Below are 15,563 nucleotides of genomic sequence, written 5' to 3'. Positions count from 1 at the left end.
AATGTATTATAGACTGTCAGTGCGTGGAGGAATGTGAAGCTTCCTCCCGGTGCACTGTGATGGGTTCCCAAATAAAGATCGCAATCAATTGATCGAATTAAAAAATAGGCGATTTCAGATTTCGTTGACAATAAAACCTGGTAGTGTAAAACATTTGTTGATCATTATTAATTCTCTAGCAACGTCGGGGCCCCTGCTAATACATCTATGAAGGATATTTAGAGCTAGATTAATATCTGCCTATTCGTGAGTAGTTTGCTTGTGTGTATAATGTAGATATATTTCCAATACCAATTTTCTATTTCAAATATAATTCATTTAACATTGCAATGTTCCATTTATAGTTCAATAGAGCATAACTAGTGCTTTTAATTTTCTAACTGATTTCAGTACAGAGAACAAAAACTCATTATGTTCATCAAAAATTCTTTTATTGCTTAATAAGAACATATATATATATATCTATAAAAGTGAGAATGTGCATGTGTGATAACACTTCTCAGCCTACATACTCAACGAATTCTTGATCTATAGACTTGAAATTTGATATATAGGGTATTCAGACATGTGAAACACGTTTTAATCTGGAAAAAACAGCTGTCAAAATTGGGAGTCATCAGATTTTTTATCTGTTTTTCAACTTTTTCATGAGGTTTGAAAACACTTTTTAAAGATTGTGGCAAGCTGGTCTAATGTTTATCGTGCTTGACTCACTGTTTAGATTTTGGTTTCGATCTCAGCTTGAATATTTTTTTTTTTTATTTACAAGAAGTGAACTGTTTAGAAAGAACAATGCTCGCATGAACATGTCTTAGTTTCTTTCCATTTTTTTTTTTACTTCATTTTTTTCAATATGTTTCCGTTTTATTTAGTTGGGACATCATCAGTGCTTAGATATCCACAAAGACAAGAACATAAAAAATGGCCACCAATGCAATCCATTCTTCATATTTAAAGTTAGTATTAGATGGCTTTTTTATTTGACTTTGAGTCATAACATCTTATTACTATATGTGTGTGTGTGTGTGTGTGTGTATATATATATATATATATATATAGCAGCAGAATATACAAATAATGGTCACGTAATGTTCCCCTCTGTCAGATTTGAAACTGATGGAACCAAAAAATATAAATAAATATTACACCCTTATTTTTTATTTTTCTTAATCTGCTCTCACTATTCTTACAAAGGTAATTATTTTTAATCTCTCTCCCTCTCTCTCTCTCTGTCTCTCTCTCTCTCTGTCTGTCTCTCTCTCTCTCTCTCTCTCTATATATATATATATATATATATATATATATATAATAGGACAATTTCAAGATTTCTTCTGATTCCAATACAATTACCAATTCTCTTCAAAATTCCTGATTCAAATCATTATATATTCAGTTAAAGAGGTTTTTGTCTTGAATTATTGTAAAAACATGTTCATATATTTTCGCAAATGTAAAAACACATTTTTCGGAGGACAGTAATCTATAAGTTTTTATGGACGACATTATGTTTATTATTTTTTTATTTTTTGCGAATTAGTTCACTAGGCAAATAATTTCTTGTAATATATAATAATCAATCGAGGATTGATTCTATATTAATACATACACAATCTGCATGAATTAAAATATCATATTTAAGCGTATTGTATGACTGGGCAACGTCGGGCGTCTAGGTAGCATATATATGTGTGTGTGTGTGTATATGTGTCTGTGTGTGTGTATATATATGTGTATGTATATGTGAATACTGAAGTCCTCATGAGAGCATGTTGCTCTAGTATTGAGAACTTTGTAATCAGATCTCACATGCGTTGGGTGGGTCACTTTGTTCGAATGAAAGATTGTAGGCTGCCAAAATAAATTTTTTACGGGGAGTTGGAAAATGGCAAGCGCCCTCAACACAAGCCTAGGAAGAGGTTCAGGGACTTTACAAAGAATAATTTGAAAGTCTTACAAATCGACATCGACACATGGGAAGAACTTACTCTGCAAATGCCGAAGTGGAGAAAGCTTGTACGTGAGAGTTGTGATGCTCTAGAGAAAAGAAAGCAGGCCCACAGTAATCTGAAGCGAAAGCTTCGCAAAGGTTTTATTGATGGTCTCAACCATGACACACAGACCTAGAAGTGCGACACTTGTGAACGAGTGCTTTTGTCAAAAGCTGGCTACGTCAACCACCTTAAGTCGCACAAAACTCCTGTTCAGGTCAACTTTGCACCTATTAGTACAGACCAAATGATCTGTTTAACATGCAGGAAAGTTTGCAAGTCTACTGCTGGTCTGAGAAGACATGTGATTGTTCATAGGAATACACTTCAACATCCAGAGGAAGTCAACTCGATGGAAATTGCTCAATTTATGTGTCACATCTGCTTCAGGATGTGCAAATCTGCGGCAGGGGTGCAGAGTCATCTGAGATGGCATGGACGGCAAGATTGGAAGAACTCAGTGTGACGGCGATCATCTGGAAAGATGCAGCAATCATCATATGTGAATATATATATATATGTATATATATATATATATATATATTGTGTATATTTAGGCAGCATTTTCTCATTTAGACAAATATTATTGAATAGCACGGAATTATTCTGTTTTACAATTTTCCTTTTTACCTTCTCCAATCTCCGAATAGTCCTTTTTGTGTTCTTCTCGAAATTGTATATGTTGGATCCATAATCGCGAGCGCTTTCGACAGAAGTACTTCTATCATCCTCAGACATATTGTAGAAATAAATATGCAAATTATTTTTTAATTTACTTTTTTTTTTTTTTCCTAGTCACGTGGTAATTTGTTACAAGTTAGGTGGGCGGATTTTTTTTTTTTTTTTTTTTTTACATATATTAAACACATTTATATATACAAACACATGTATACATTATTAAACATTTATCCCAAACATTTCAAAATGTTGCACTCATAATTAATATTATTTATTTGAGGCTTCTTTGTTTTAATGTACAATGCTTCGAGTATTCTTAGCCTATTTACATTTCTCTCACTCTGCAATACTCTTGTATTTTCTATCATAATTCTTCGAAATTCCGAATGTTGGCAGCCATGTCCCTTCAAATGTTGTGATATGGAGCTAGAGTCAGAGAGGTGGAGAGTCAATCTTTGCGACAATGTGTTAGTTGTTGAACCAATGTAGCTACTAATATTGGAGATACACTCTCCCTACATTTATTTCTACAATATGCCCGAAGATGATAGAAGTACTTGTGTCGAAAGTGCTCGTGATTATGGATCCAACGTATACAATTTCGAGAAAAACACAAAAAGGACTATTCGGAGATTGGAGAAGATAAAAAAGAAAATCGTAAAACAGAATAATTCCGTGCTATTCAATAATATGTCTAAATATATATATATATATATATATATATATATATATATATGATTGCTATGATATGCAGACCGTTTCGATCATAATAGATTTCATCAGGCAAGAAAAATTAAAAATGATTCAAGACCATTTTCAATTTTAGAGGAGATATACTTTGCCATGACTGGCATGGAGCGAGGTTAAAGATCTTATGGATTTAAAATTAATTACAAAAATCAAATTTTATTTAAAGAAGGAGAGGTAAAAAGATGTTTTTGGGAAAGAATTAGAGAGGGTGATAAGAGAGGAAATATAACATAAATATATAGAGGGGTGGGGGTATGAATTCCCTAAAAGATAGAAATGGAGAAGGGAGGAGTGAGAATAGTAGACATGTAATGAACGAAGATGTCAGAGAACAATAATAATCTATATATAAAAGTGAAAATGTATGTATGTGTGTCTGCTTTTTTTGTATGTCAACAAAAGGCTTTTTTCAGAGAAGTGGTCGTTTGCTTCACAACTTTTTAAAACTTTTTATATCACATATAAATCGTAATATCTCAGAGTTAACAATGAAGCTCGCCTGTCTATTTAATTTGCTCAATTTCGGGAAGATAAATATTCAACATTTGTCGCTCGCCGTATGTGGGTTAGTCTTTTTCCTATAACATCTTGGGGGGGGGGAAGCATTAAACAGTAAATGAAGGTACTATCCTGCAGTCAAACTTGACCTCATTAACTCATTAAAATGGGCACCTCCCAAATCCAAGTAATTAAATAGATTCAAACATGTTTCCGTTAGCATCTCACGGTGGGGCAATGGTTAACGTCGCACATTTTCTTTTTTTTTCACATTTTAATTTACAACTTTGCCTCAACGGTTCGGGTTCGATCCTCATACTTACTTTTTTTTTTTACCCCCCCCCCTCCGGAGTTTCCACACACACCTACAAACACCCCGGGCAACGCCGGGTACCCCTCGCTAGTGATTTTATAAATCAAGAGATTGAACCTGTCCAGACTATGGAAAAAAAAGAGGTTAACTGAATTGGGTCAAAAAGTCTACCTATGAAAATTAACGTTTGTCGTTCAATTTAAAAAAAAATTTTTTTTTAATTATGTCTTTTAATTTAAAATTACCACTGACTTTTTTTTCAGTTATATCAAATTAAATATTTATTTAATTTATATCTTAATAAATAAAATATTAATCTCATTGAACAGTTGTTGTGCTACCTTTTATTTAGTTTCTATATTTACATATGGTGTGGTTTCAAGTGAGGGTCACATCATGCCACCTCACATCTTCAACGTCGGCTAAAAAGTCAACACCAGATTGTACCTGAATGTGCTGAAGAGTGTGGTGATCCCTTGGTCAATCAGGTGGCCGTTAGCAGACCCTGGGTGTGGCAGCAGGACTCGGCGCTAGCCTACAAGTCCAAAGTAAGGGTTGGCTTTAGAAAGAATGCTATGAATTTTTACCCTTCTCTCACTGCCCTCCTCCTTCTCCGACCTGAACCCGTTGGACTACTTCATTTGGTCATACATTGAGAACATCACCAACATGACCTCTCATAACACCAAAGCCAGACTGATCGCCATCATCCAAGTATTCACCGAGCTGCCACCAGTGCTTGTGGAAAAGGCATACTCCCAGTTCCAAACCTGTATCAAGACGGTGGTTGAGGCTGAAGGTGGCTACATTGAATAGATGTCAGCTCTATTACATAATCAAGTTACCTGAATTGATTTTTTTTCAATAAAAGTTTTAAAATAAAGCTGTAGTCTTTTCTTTAGGGCGATAAATTTATTGTTCCACTCTGTGTGTGTGTGTGTATATATATATATATATATATATATATATATATATATAATATAAAGCTGAACGTCTGTCTGTGTGTGTGTGTCTGGTTACGAATAGGCTTCTATATGGTTGACTATTTTAAAAAACTGATTACATATAATGATAGAAGCTGTATCGAGACACAGGAATGGGTATGTTTGATCTGGCAGAACGGTGGTTCATAAAAATTGTGGGGTTTGCTTTCGCGCCTGCCCCACAAAGTATGGAAATAAAAAATGAAAAAAGAAAAACGTTTACAAGGGTTTTTGATATAGATGTACATAAGAATACTTTGATAAGTATGTTTCAACTTAAATAGGGATGGTATAATAAGATTGTGGGGTCTGCATTTGCGCCTGTACTCCATGGAAATATGGCACAAACTTTAACAAAGACTTTTCATATCTATCTGCGTAAGTATACTTTGATAATTATGTTTCAGTTTGAAGAAATATGGTATAATAAAATTATGGGGTGTTCGTTCGCGCCTGACCTCCATAGAATGGAAATATGTCACAAAGTTTAACAAGTTTTTTAAAAGGGGTGAGGATCCACAATAACACCTTAATTTTTATCTTAATTCACGTTAGCTTTTATTTATTTTTCTGAGTTGAATCATATTGTGTCGAATAAATTCACCTCATAAATTCACGTTTTTATTAAAGTGAAAGCCAAAAAAAAAAAAAGTCGGAACTTTAGCACAAATTTTGCATAACTCTGTTTTTTTTTCTTCTCCACTTGCTTGTGGCACTCTTTCAAAAATAGATAAATAATAAAAAATAAGAACGTTACTTGTTATTGTGTCAAAAGAAGGAAAAAATCCTGCTCATGTGATTACGTGTCTTTCTAAAAACATTTACATAACCTTTTTATTTTTATTTATATATCTGTTTAAGTTTTTTGTCAGTGTACTAGAAGGAATTCAGTTGATTACAACCCTTTCTGCGTGTTCTTTACATTACAATACTACACCATTCAATACTGTAAAACTGAAACAAAGCTGTTCTGCTTGAAAAGGGTGCCATTTTCTTCTTATTCATATTTATATTGATTCTTTGCTTTAAAAAACTAAAGTAATTACGTGTTTACTTTTTTAATATCATATTTTGCTGTTTCGGATTATTTTACTAAAGTAAAGCTTCATTATTTTTCCAAACTGTTTTGTTTCTTTGTTTTTCGATATTTTGTCGATATTTAGTAAGAGTGTTTATCAGAAAAGCCAACAAACAACTACCCGAAAAAATAAATATACAAGAAATAAATGTTACCATAGTCAATAAAAGTTCAGTTCATGTTTTTTTTTTTGTTTTGAAATAGTTTTTAATGCTCTTTACTTGAAATAATTTCAGCGAACCGAAATTAAAACGAAATTTGAGGCGATAACTACTTAAATGAATTTTTATATATACTACACATGCCATAATCGAATATTCCTCAAGCACAAAATCACGGAAAACATTAAAATATGTTTATAAATATTCCTTACGTTGACGGAACTCTCTTAAATTGTTAACACAGAATGCTCAGGTGCCCCTCCTTAAAATTGAAAACGGAGCTCTCCATTTCAAAGTCGTTGCCAATTTGATTTTTTTCAAACCAGTTCATGAATTAAAAAAAAAAAATTTTTTTTTACAAATTACTTAAAAATACAAACCAATGAATTTTTCTACTATAAAAGTAACTTTTATTGACTATGGTAACATTTATTTCTTGTATATTTATATTATTATATATATAACATTTTCTCTTTGTAAGGAAACATCATTTTGTTGGTCACTCTTGGCTACGAATGGAAACAAAGTTGATATAAAAAAATATATTTTTGCGAAAATTATCTTTACTTTCATCATATTTTGCTTAGGGTAACATTTTTGAGTATCAAAACCTATCTCTTTACAACCTCCTCCTTTTCATAACCTATCATACTTTCATCAATCACAGTACATTTTCCGTAGGCTGTTTTTTTTTTTCTGCTGGTGTATATATATATATATATATATATATATATATATATATATATATATATATATATATATAAAACCAGTTTGTTGGCTTTTTCCTGACTAACGTTTCTTCTCTGGGATTTGACATTATGCCTCAACCCCAACATCTACTTGGTTAGATAATCACAGCTCCAAACGATCGCTGTCATCTCTGTGAATGTGTTTGTCGAAGAGAGGGTGCCCTAAGTGGGGGTTGTAAATGGCAGGTAATGAGGTCTTTTTGGAAAATAATAGATTGAATAGCGTCTCGCATTTCAAGTGATTTAGAAAAAAAAACAAAAACAAATTGGCCAGAGGTTGGCAGATTTTTGTGGTGATACTTGCTTGCTTTCTACTTTTCTTTAACCTTTCCGATGAAATTGTTTTTTAAAAATGCCAAAAAAAAAAAAAAGAAAATCTTCATAATTATTCTGATTCATCCAGTGCGAAAACAAAAACAAAACGGGAAGAATTTGTTGAGTAAGTTAATGCTATATCTCCACCCTACACTCTCGTGCATCTGGTCGCTTCAGATAAAATGTTATTATGCAACGAAAACATTTAACCACCTCTCCCTCACACACAAACCTAACGAGAATAGATTTTTGCAATTTTAAGGTGAATAAAACTTCAAATTTGATTTCAATTGAGGTTAGACCTGATTTTTCTTATACATATGGTCATGTCCTGAGAATGTCTGATGATAGGATACCAAAAATCCTGATGTACACTCAGATGGATGGAGAGAAAAGGAATGTGGAGCAACCATTACTGAGGTGCAAAGACAAGTTAAGCAGCATTCAATTGGTATCGCACGCAGCAATCTTGAGAATGAGGTCTTGGATCGCAGAAAATGAAAATCATATTGTCTTTGCTTTTTTCATTCTGACAGTTCGAATCATCTGCGTTAAAAAAGGAAACAATCTAAATAGTCAGCATCCATACCATCGTCTGCATCAATGAATCCACACACTTGTATTATCTGTGAACTCGTTTGGAAATCTCTTGCCGGATTTAAATGTCATCTGAGGCTGAAACATGAATGAATTTAAACAATAAGTTGTTGGAACCTCATGCGTCGAAATCGACGGGAGAGTCCAATATGTATATAAATAACAATATAGCTATATTCAAAGATATAAGGTTTTATTTATCTTAACAATCAGTTTTTTTCAACATCTCAAAACTTGGATACATTGTACAGACCTGTTTCGTTTATGTACAACAATCAGTATTTTAATTTACTATTGAATTTTTCCTTACATATACTCATCAGAAAAAAATAATTTTTCTCAGGAAGAAATAAGCATGACCATATAATGTTGGAAAAGAAGCATATAGAAGAATTTACGTTGCATGTTTATTTAGGTTGCCATTTTTGTTTTTTGGGTAAAGCTATATATATATATATGAGCAGCATTTTTTCCTCTTAGGCACATTTCATTGAACAGCAGGGATAATTGTTGTTTGTTTCGCTTGTGATCCTTTGCCATTATGAAGATGGATCGTAAAAGAAACTAACAGGAATTATTCCTGCTATTCAACGAAACATGCACACACACATATATATTTGTATATTTTGGCAGCAAGTCATTATTCAATCACGTCTGATTGCACACGACTGAGTTCTTTTTTTCCCGATTTTGTTGGATAACTTTTCAATTCGACAAGCGGTCTTTTTTATTTTGGCTGACATGTATATTATGGCGCCCAGTAATTGTTGTTCAACCATATTCTTAAGCGATTCTCAAGCCAATTGAAAGTACTTGAGAAGAATTTGGCTGAACAACTAATACTGGGTGCCATAATATAGAACATGCCAGCCGAAATAAAAAGGACCACTCGGCGAATTGAAAAGTTATCCAACAAAATCGGAAAAAAGAACTCAAACGTGCTTGTACATATACACGCACACACACACACACACACACAAACAACTGGGTAGACATTATCAATAGGTTTGAAATTATTTTAATAGTCACAGACATTTTTTTTTAACTACATAATGGCATTAAAAACAATTTAATATTTTTATTAGTTGTATATCAAATTAAAAAAATAATTTTTTTGTCTTTTCAGGTAATCAAAGAACACATGAAATTCTCCAAAATCAAATGCATCATCACAGAAGAAAAAAACTGCAGAGTTTGCAAAAAAAGAATTGGTGACAGGTAAAATCCCACCTTTTTTTTAATTTTTTTATAATCATTGTAATTCAAAATCATATCGTGTGCAAGGACCCATGGCCTAACGGATAAAGTACTTGGTAAAATTTTTTTTAACATTCTTCTTGGAGGTTAAAAGGTCAATCCTCAGCACGGGCAATACTCAAATTACGATTGCAAATTAGACTGAATGGAACAAGAGCATACTCCTGTGCATTAAAAGGTTTTATTTAAAATTCTGTGAAAATACCAGAGTTTGATAGAAAGATTCCTGAGTTTGGCTGAAATAGGATTTCATGGCAAACAATTAATATTAGCATTTTTGGAAGTGACTACAAGAAATGAATTTGCCATAAGAGTTTTTCAACAAAAGGAATTTTTTGTTTTTCATAAAAATTTAAAGTTTGGGAAACTTTCAAGATTGTTGCCCCTTTAAGAAATGGAAAAGAAATTGAGCACTGTCTGGGAAAATAAAAAAGTTGGTCAGCTAATCTTCTGTGCAAGATCGTAACTTCCTGTTACTTGATCACCATAAGATCGTCCATATTAAATTTTAAGCTTTTCATTAAGATGAAAAATTTCCTTAATTTTATTGCAATGAATGGTGGCCTTGAAGTATGTTCCTTGCTTAATGGAGCCAAAAATGGCTTCGTTGCAGGGTTCGAATCCTTCAACCAGCATTGATTATCATCTCCTGCATTGATAATTGCGTGAGTATGAAACACTAGTGTCTGTAGGTGTGTGTATATGTATATATATATTAATTATTAAAAAATGAAATAATAAAACATATATAAAAGTAATTATTTATAATTATATATATATATATATATATATATATATATATATATATATGCATATGCAATAATTATTTTCACAGTCCAACAACATTGCAGTTCACACAAGTCATGAAAGCCAACTAACTGGAAGTTCAAGATTTAAGTTTCGCCCTCATATGGGCTCATCAGCTGAACATATCCGAACTTGGGATTTAAAACCCAAATCTTTTGCCACCCGGGCAACTGAGCCGCACACAAGTAACTCTATTAGCTAATGTAGATCAAAGAAAACACAGTGAAATCTGACGATGGAATGTACCTACTTTGTCTCAAACTAGGGGTCACTCAACCACTAAGAACCCAAGCCGATGTCTCACAAGTAGGATTTTTTTTACACTTGCTAGGACGATGTCATCCAACAAGATAATCTAGCGAGCAAATTAATATTAGAATCTTTCTGATTTTCTATCTTTTGATCTTGAGCAGGTGGTGCAATGGGGGAAAAGGTGGCTGGTTAATTTTAATGCATCGAAAACCAAGCTTCTCTCTTTCCATCATCAATGCTCTGATCCCCACCTGGTCCCAACTAAAATGAATGGTTCTTGTCTTGATGAAGCACCATGTTTTGACCAGCTTCTGAGACTGACCTTCACTTCTGATCTGAAATGGAACACGAACATCAAATCTGTTGCCAAGATTGCTGGAAAAATAGTTGGATCACTCTAGTGTGCTTAAAAACAAACTGAACGAAAAGTCCATGAGCACAGTTTTTTCCCCAGAACTGCTCGTCTGTGGGACTCAATACTATGGAGCTGCTTCCAAGCTAACTATAACATGGTTGTTTTAGAGGTCTTTAAGGGCCGTCCTGTAAAATATATTAGCTTATCCGATGAACCCTCATCCTTGAGTGGCTTCCAGACCTTTTAAAGCAATGATTATATGGTACCCCCCCTCCAACAATCACTTTTGGGGTGACTACACGCTCCTTAGAGCTCTCAAATTGGAGCATTACTACTTGATATAGTTTAGTCATACACAGGACGGATAAACAATTTAAGTAGTTGATAGAGTTGGGAAGTAGGCTAGGTAGATGAAAGGTATGAAGGGTTTAAAGAGATTACGGTGTTTGGAACAAACACCTTGCCCAAGGGTGACCCAAGCAATTTAATATCATTCCCAGAACAACACACATCAAAGTGAAATTTTATGCATACCGCCTTTCCTCCTCATACAAACGAACCCACATCTACTCCAATGAATCTCCTGCATTTTAACCCCCCCCCCCTATTAACAGAAATACCTTTAGTTCACATGAATAGCAGTAAAATTCCACCCCTTCACTCTAGGGATCCTTAGCTTTTTTTCTTCAGACCACTTGCCATTGGAATTCACTTCCTGTTTTTCATGACTGTACCAACATGGAGAAATTAACAAATATTTTGCTGCCCAACTCCCAACCCAAATTGTCCCCTTGTCAATCTGGCCCCAGTCACAGTAGTCCCTTTTGTGTCAGTAGCAATATACCTGTTTGAAGCAAATACACGTTTTTATTTTTTAAACTCTTCTAAATATTTCAATATTTGATTTACACATCGGTCGGACAACACCGGATATCCCTGCTTGTTTTAACAACTTTAAAAAATTTCCATAGACGTTTAAATAAGCCACCAGACTGAAAAGAAAAAAAAAATTAAAACGTTTACAAAATTCTAGTGCTTTTACTCCCCTCCCCCTTTCTCTTACCTCCCTGAAGGCAGAAAATTCCTATGTGGCACCAAAGATGTTTTGGCATCGGACCAAGAAATCCTTCAAGGAGAAGAGAACCAACGGTAAGCAAATATCATGAATCCAGATTCCAGGAGGAAAAGAAAAACATTGGATTCTATGATTCACACCACCCTTCTCTGCATCTTGCAACACATTTGCAATGACTTATGTGCAGCTGAGAACGGGGTGTTACAATGTGTACATGTGTATCTGGGAACAAGGTAAATGGTGAAAAGTATTTACACATGACTGGTGAAGGGGAATTTATCCAACCAAGACTGTAAACAGAGTAAATAGTATTTGTGTAGGAATGAGGTAACAAGTATTGCACTACAGCTGACAAGGAACATGGTAAAAGATATTCAGCCAGAAATGGGGTAAAATGTATTTCCATATTGCTGGAAACTGTATTAAAGATATTTGTATGAGGTTTGGAAGGAGAGTATTTGTATAAAACTTGGAAAGCGGGCATTTTACGAGGCGACAAAACTAGCGTATATTTTTTTTTTTCAGCCGTTCTTGTAACTAGTGGGAATAGAAAGTGGATCTTGGATTTACTTCCCTTATTTTTTTTTAGTTTTCATATTTATATATATTTGCCTTAAATATGAAGAGACTTACCAACCTCTCCTACGCTGAGGCCATCACTCTTGTTAATGACTGCACACATAAACTCCAAGGTTTTGTTAATGAATTAGTAAAGAATGCAAAGGGGATAGGATTAGAAATAAACCTAGACGAAACAGAATGTATGTTTACAGCTAAATCACAGTTTAAACTAAACATGACTATTCACAGTAATCCTATCAAACAGGTCAGCCAATTCATTTAATTAGGGCATAAACTGTCTTTCGCTAGTTAGCACAAGACAACATTGAAGCACAGAATTGGGTTGGATTGGGCAGCTTTCCAAAGACACAGCACCATTCTAAAATCAAAAAGGGTGCCGATAACTGCCAAAGTAAAAGTTTATTTAATTTATGTCCTCCCAATAGTTTTATATGACTTTCATTGTATCACATGGGCTAAACAACTAGCCAATCAAATTGAGGTTTTTCAAAATAGGACAACACTTGATCAAAAAACCAAAGTATCCACCCTACATCAAACTACTCCCCTACCTGATCTATTTGATAAAATCAAAAGTAAAACCCTTAAACTTTTTGGCCATGTCAAACGACCAACCACTGGTCTGTCAAAGTTATTTTTTGAGTGATATGTTAGAAGGTAAAAGAGGCAGAAGAAAAACCAAACAGGTGGAAAGAAAATGTTTTTGATTGGACATCTCTCAACAGTAGGGCAGCCATCAACCAACTTGCCCTGGATCGGAAGGAATGGCAAAAAATAAGTCACATGGGTATGCAATCTGCAAATGGAAGATGCAACAAAGTAGTAGTCCTCATATTCCATGAGTAATGTTTCTGGCAAAGAGGGGAGAAGTGCTGTTTTCTGGGTCACAATCTAATCCATCTAACACTTATTGTTAACAAGTTTTTGACCTTGAAGGGGTATTTTTTTTTTTTTAGCTCCTTACATTAAGTGGCATTATGTGTTGTCTGAACCGATTTTCATACCCCCTCCCCCTCCAATATAAAAAACCTTTCTTCTTTCTCTATTGGGCTCTTTGGCTTGTCTTTTTGGACACTTGCAGTCAAGAGGATTTAAACATAGGTGGTAGTCTCTTTCTAACTTAATTTATCTAATAGCTCACGGAAAATGAATATCGTCAAGTATCCATGGTAGATGATGTCATCATAGTGCTTTTCTGATCAGCACTTTCCTGATATTACAAGAGACCAAATACAGGAGTAGTTCCTTGAGAGTCTTCTCCATCAAAACTCACTAAATATTTGGGATATTTTCAATTGCCATGTTGCGCACGGACATTTGTCCCATGATATATTTCTTGCATGTATGACGTTTTTTTTATGTACTCATGGGACACCACTTATCAAGGCCCAAAAGTCACTTGAGGATAAAGGCTAGCATCCTGATGTCCAAGTCTTGTATGAACGCCCTGTCTCTATATCTCATATGAACACCTGGTCTCTGTACCTCGTATGAATGCTTGGTCTGCGTACCTCGTATGAATGCTCGGTCTCCGTACTTCGTATGAATGCCCGGTCTCCGTACTTCGTATGAATGCCCGGTCTCCGTACTTCGTATGAACGCCCGGTCTCCGTACTTCGTATGAACGCCCGGTCTCCGTACTTCGTATGAACGCCCGGTCTCCGTACTTTGTATGAGCGCCCGGTCTCCGTACTTTGTATGAGCGCCCGGTCTCCGTACTTTGTATGAGCGCCCGGTCTCCGTACTTTGTATGAACGCCTGGTCTCCGTACTTCGTATGAGCGCCCGGTCTCCGTACTTCGTATGAACGCCCGGTCTCCGTACCTCGTATGAGCGCCGGTCTCCGTACCTCGTATGAACGCATGGCAATCATACTTTGTATCATACAGCCTTCAAATAATTCTATCTTCTTTTCACGTCCTGTTATTATACAACTAAATAATCTTTTGTTTTTGTTAATTTCTTACAAAAAGTGGCATCATGCCCTATCTGAAGCGAATTTCATAAAATAAAAACAACAAAAAAACAGGTTTACTGTAATCATATCTTGCTTTTACCTATTTTACATAGTTAATTAATATTAACGAGAAATTTTACTAGCATTTATACAACATTTAATGAAACATGTCTAAAAGAAGGTTTGCATCTAAAATAGCCGCTGATCTGTTTCTGAAAATACTGAATGCATAAGAAAAACGGGTTTACCTTTTTACAGCATCCCGGGTGGGGATGGGGACGGGTTAGGGTGCTCGGGTATGTTGAGGTTGCAGACATTTTGGCATAGTACCAAATCCCCAGGCAGAGAAAATTGCATTAAGTGTATCACGAGATTGGAATCGAGGCCTTTCTCTTGGGAGGAAGTGGGGTTGAGGGTCTGGGTTGGGGATTGAAAATAAACTTGATAAGTAAATACTAAGTAAATAACAGAAATAGTTTTAATTGATGAAAGCAAAAAGCAAACTCGCATTCAAAGAAAGATAAAATCGAATTTTATCAGTGTGTAAAGAAAAATAAGCTGATATTTTAAAAACATTTAAGTCCAATTTGGAGTTGTCAATTTCAGCAAAAATGAAGTTCTACAAGCCAAGTGTGTGTGTATATGTGTGTGTATCTCTATCTCTCCTTTCCTCTCTCTCTCTCTATATATATATATATACTATTATAGAAAAGTTACTTTGTGTGTGTGTGTGCATATATATATTGATTGATTGATTATAATTCAATGAATGATGTTGTGCTAGAAACAGATACTGTCAAAAATTGTGAATGTCAACGTACTTAAAAGAATAAATTGTAAGATGGTCAACATCATGAAATTTGGAATATAGACTTTTGTTTTATATATATATATATATATATATATATATATGCATATACATATACTTTTATATAAAAGGTGAGAGTTGATTTTTTTATGGACTTCAAAATGGCTGGGCCAACTTTTTTTTGAAATATCACATAAATGTATTTTGTCTGTCTCCATATTTTCAAACTCTATCTCCTCCGAAACTAAAAGTCGCAAAGCAGCACTAGGGGCATAGAGTATTGTTACCACATCTGGCCTGGTACGTCTACCACTAGTCTCTCCCTCTTGGATAGGATCCAAAAAAGGGCCTCCATTCCAAT

The 15,563-nt window shown here is 34.5% G+C and overlaps 1 protein-coding gene across 1 annotated transcript in view; it reads left to right on the top strand.

The window, feature by feature from the left end:
* Positions 1-15,563, top strand: part of LOC145256348 (vam6/Vps39-like protein) — a 248,094-nt gene that overhangs the window by 210,771 nt on the left and 21,760 nt on the right. The window contains exon 25 of the mRNA XM_080115165.1: positions 9,237-9,328. Coding sequence (XP_079971291.1) covers positions 9,237-9,328 — 92 coding nt within the window. The remainder of the gene's footprint in view (positions 1-9,236; positions 9,329-15,563) is intronic.

The sequence above is a fragment of the Euprymna scolopes genome, chromosome 32, assembly GCF_053919585.1.
Source record: "Euprymna scolopes isolate OS-2025 chromosome 32, ASM5391958v1, whole genome shotgun sequence".
In the NCBI taxonomy this organism is placed as follows: domain Eukaryota; kingdom Metazoa; phylum Mollusca; class Cephalopoda; order Sepiida; family Sepiolidae; genus Euprymna; species Euprymna scolopes.
The sequence above is the reverse complement of the archived record's forward strand: the minus strand, read 5'-3'. Positions and strand labels throughout refer to the sequence as shown.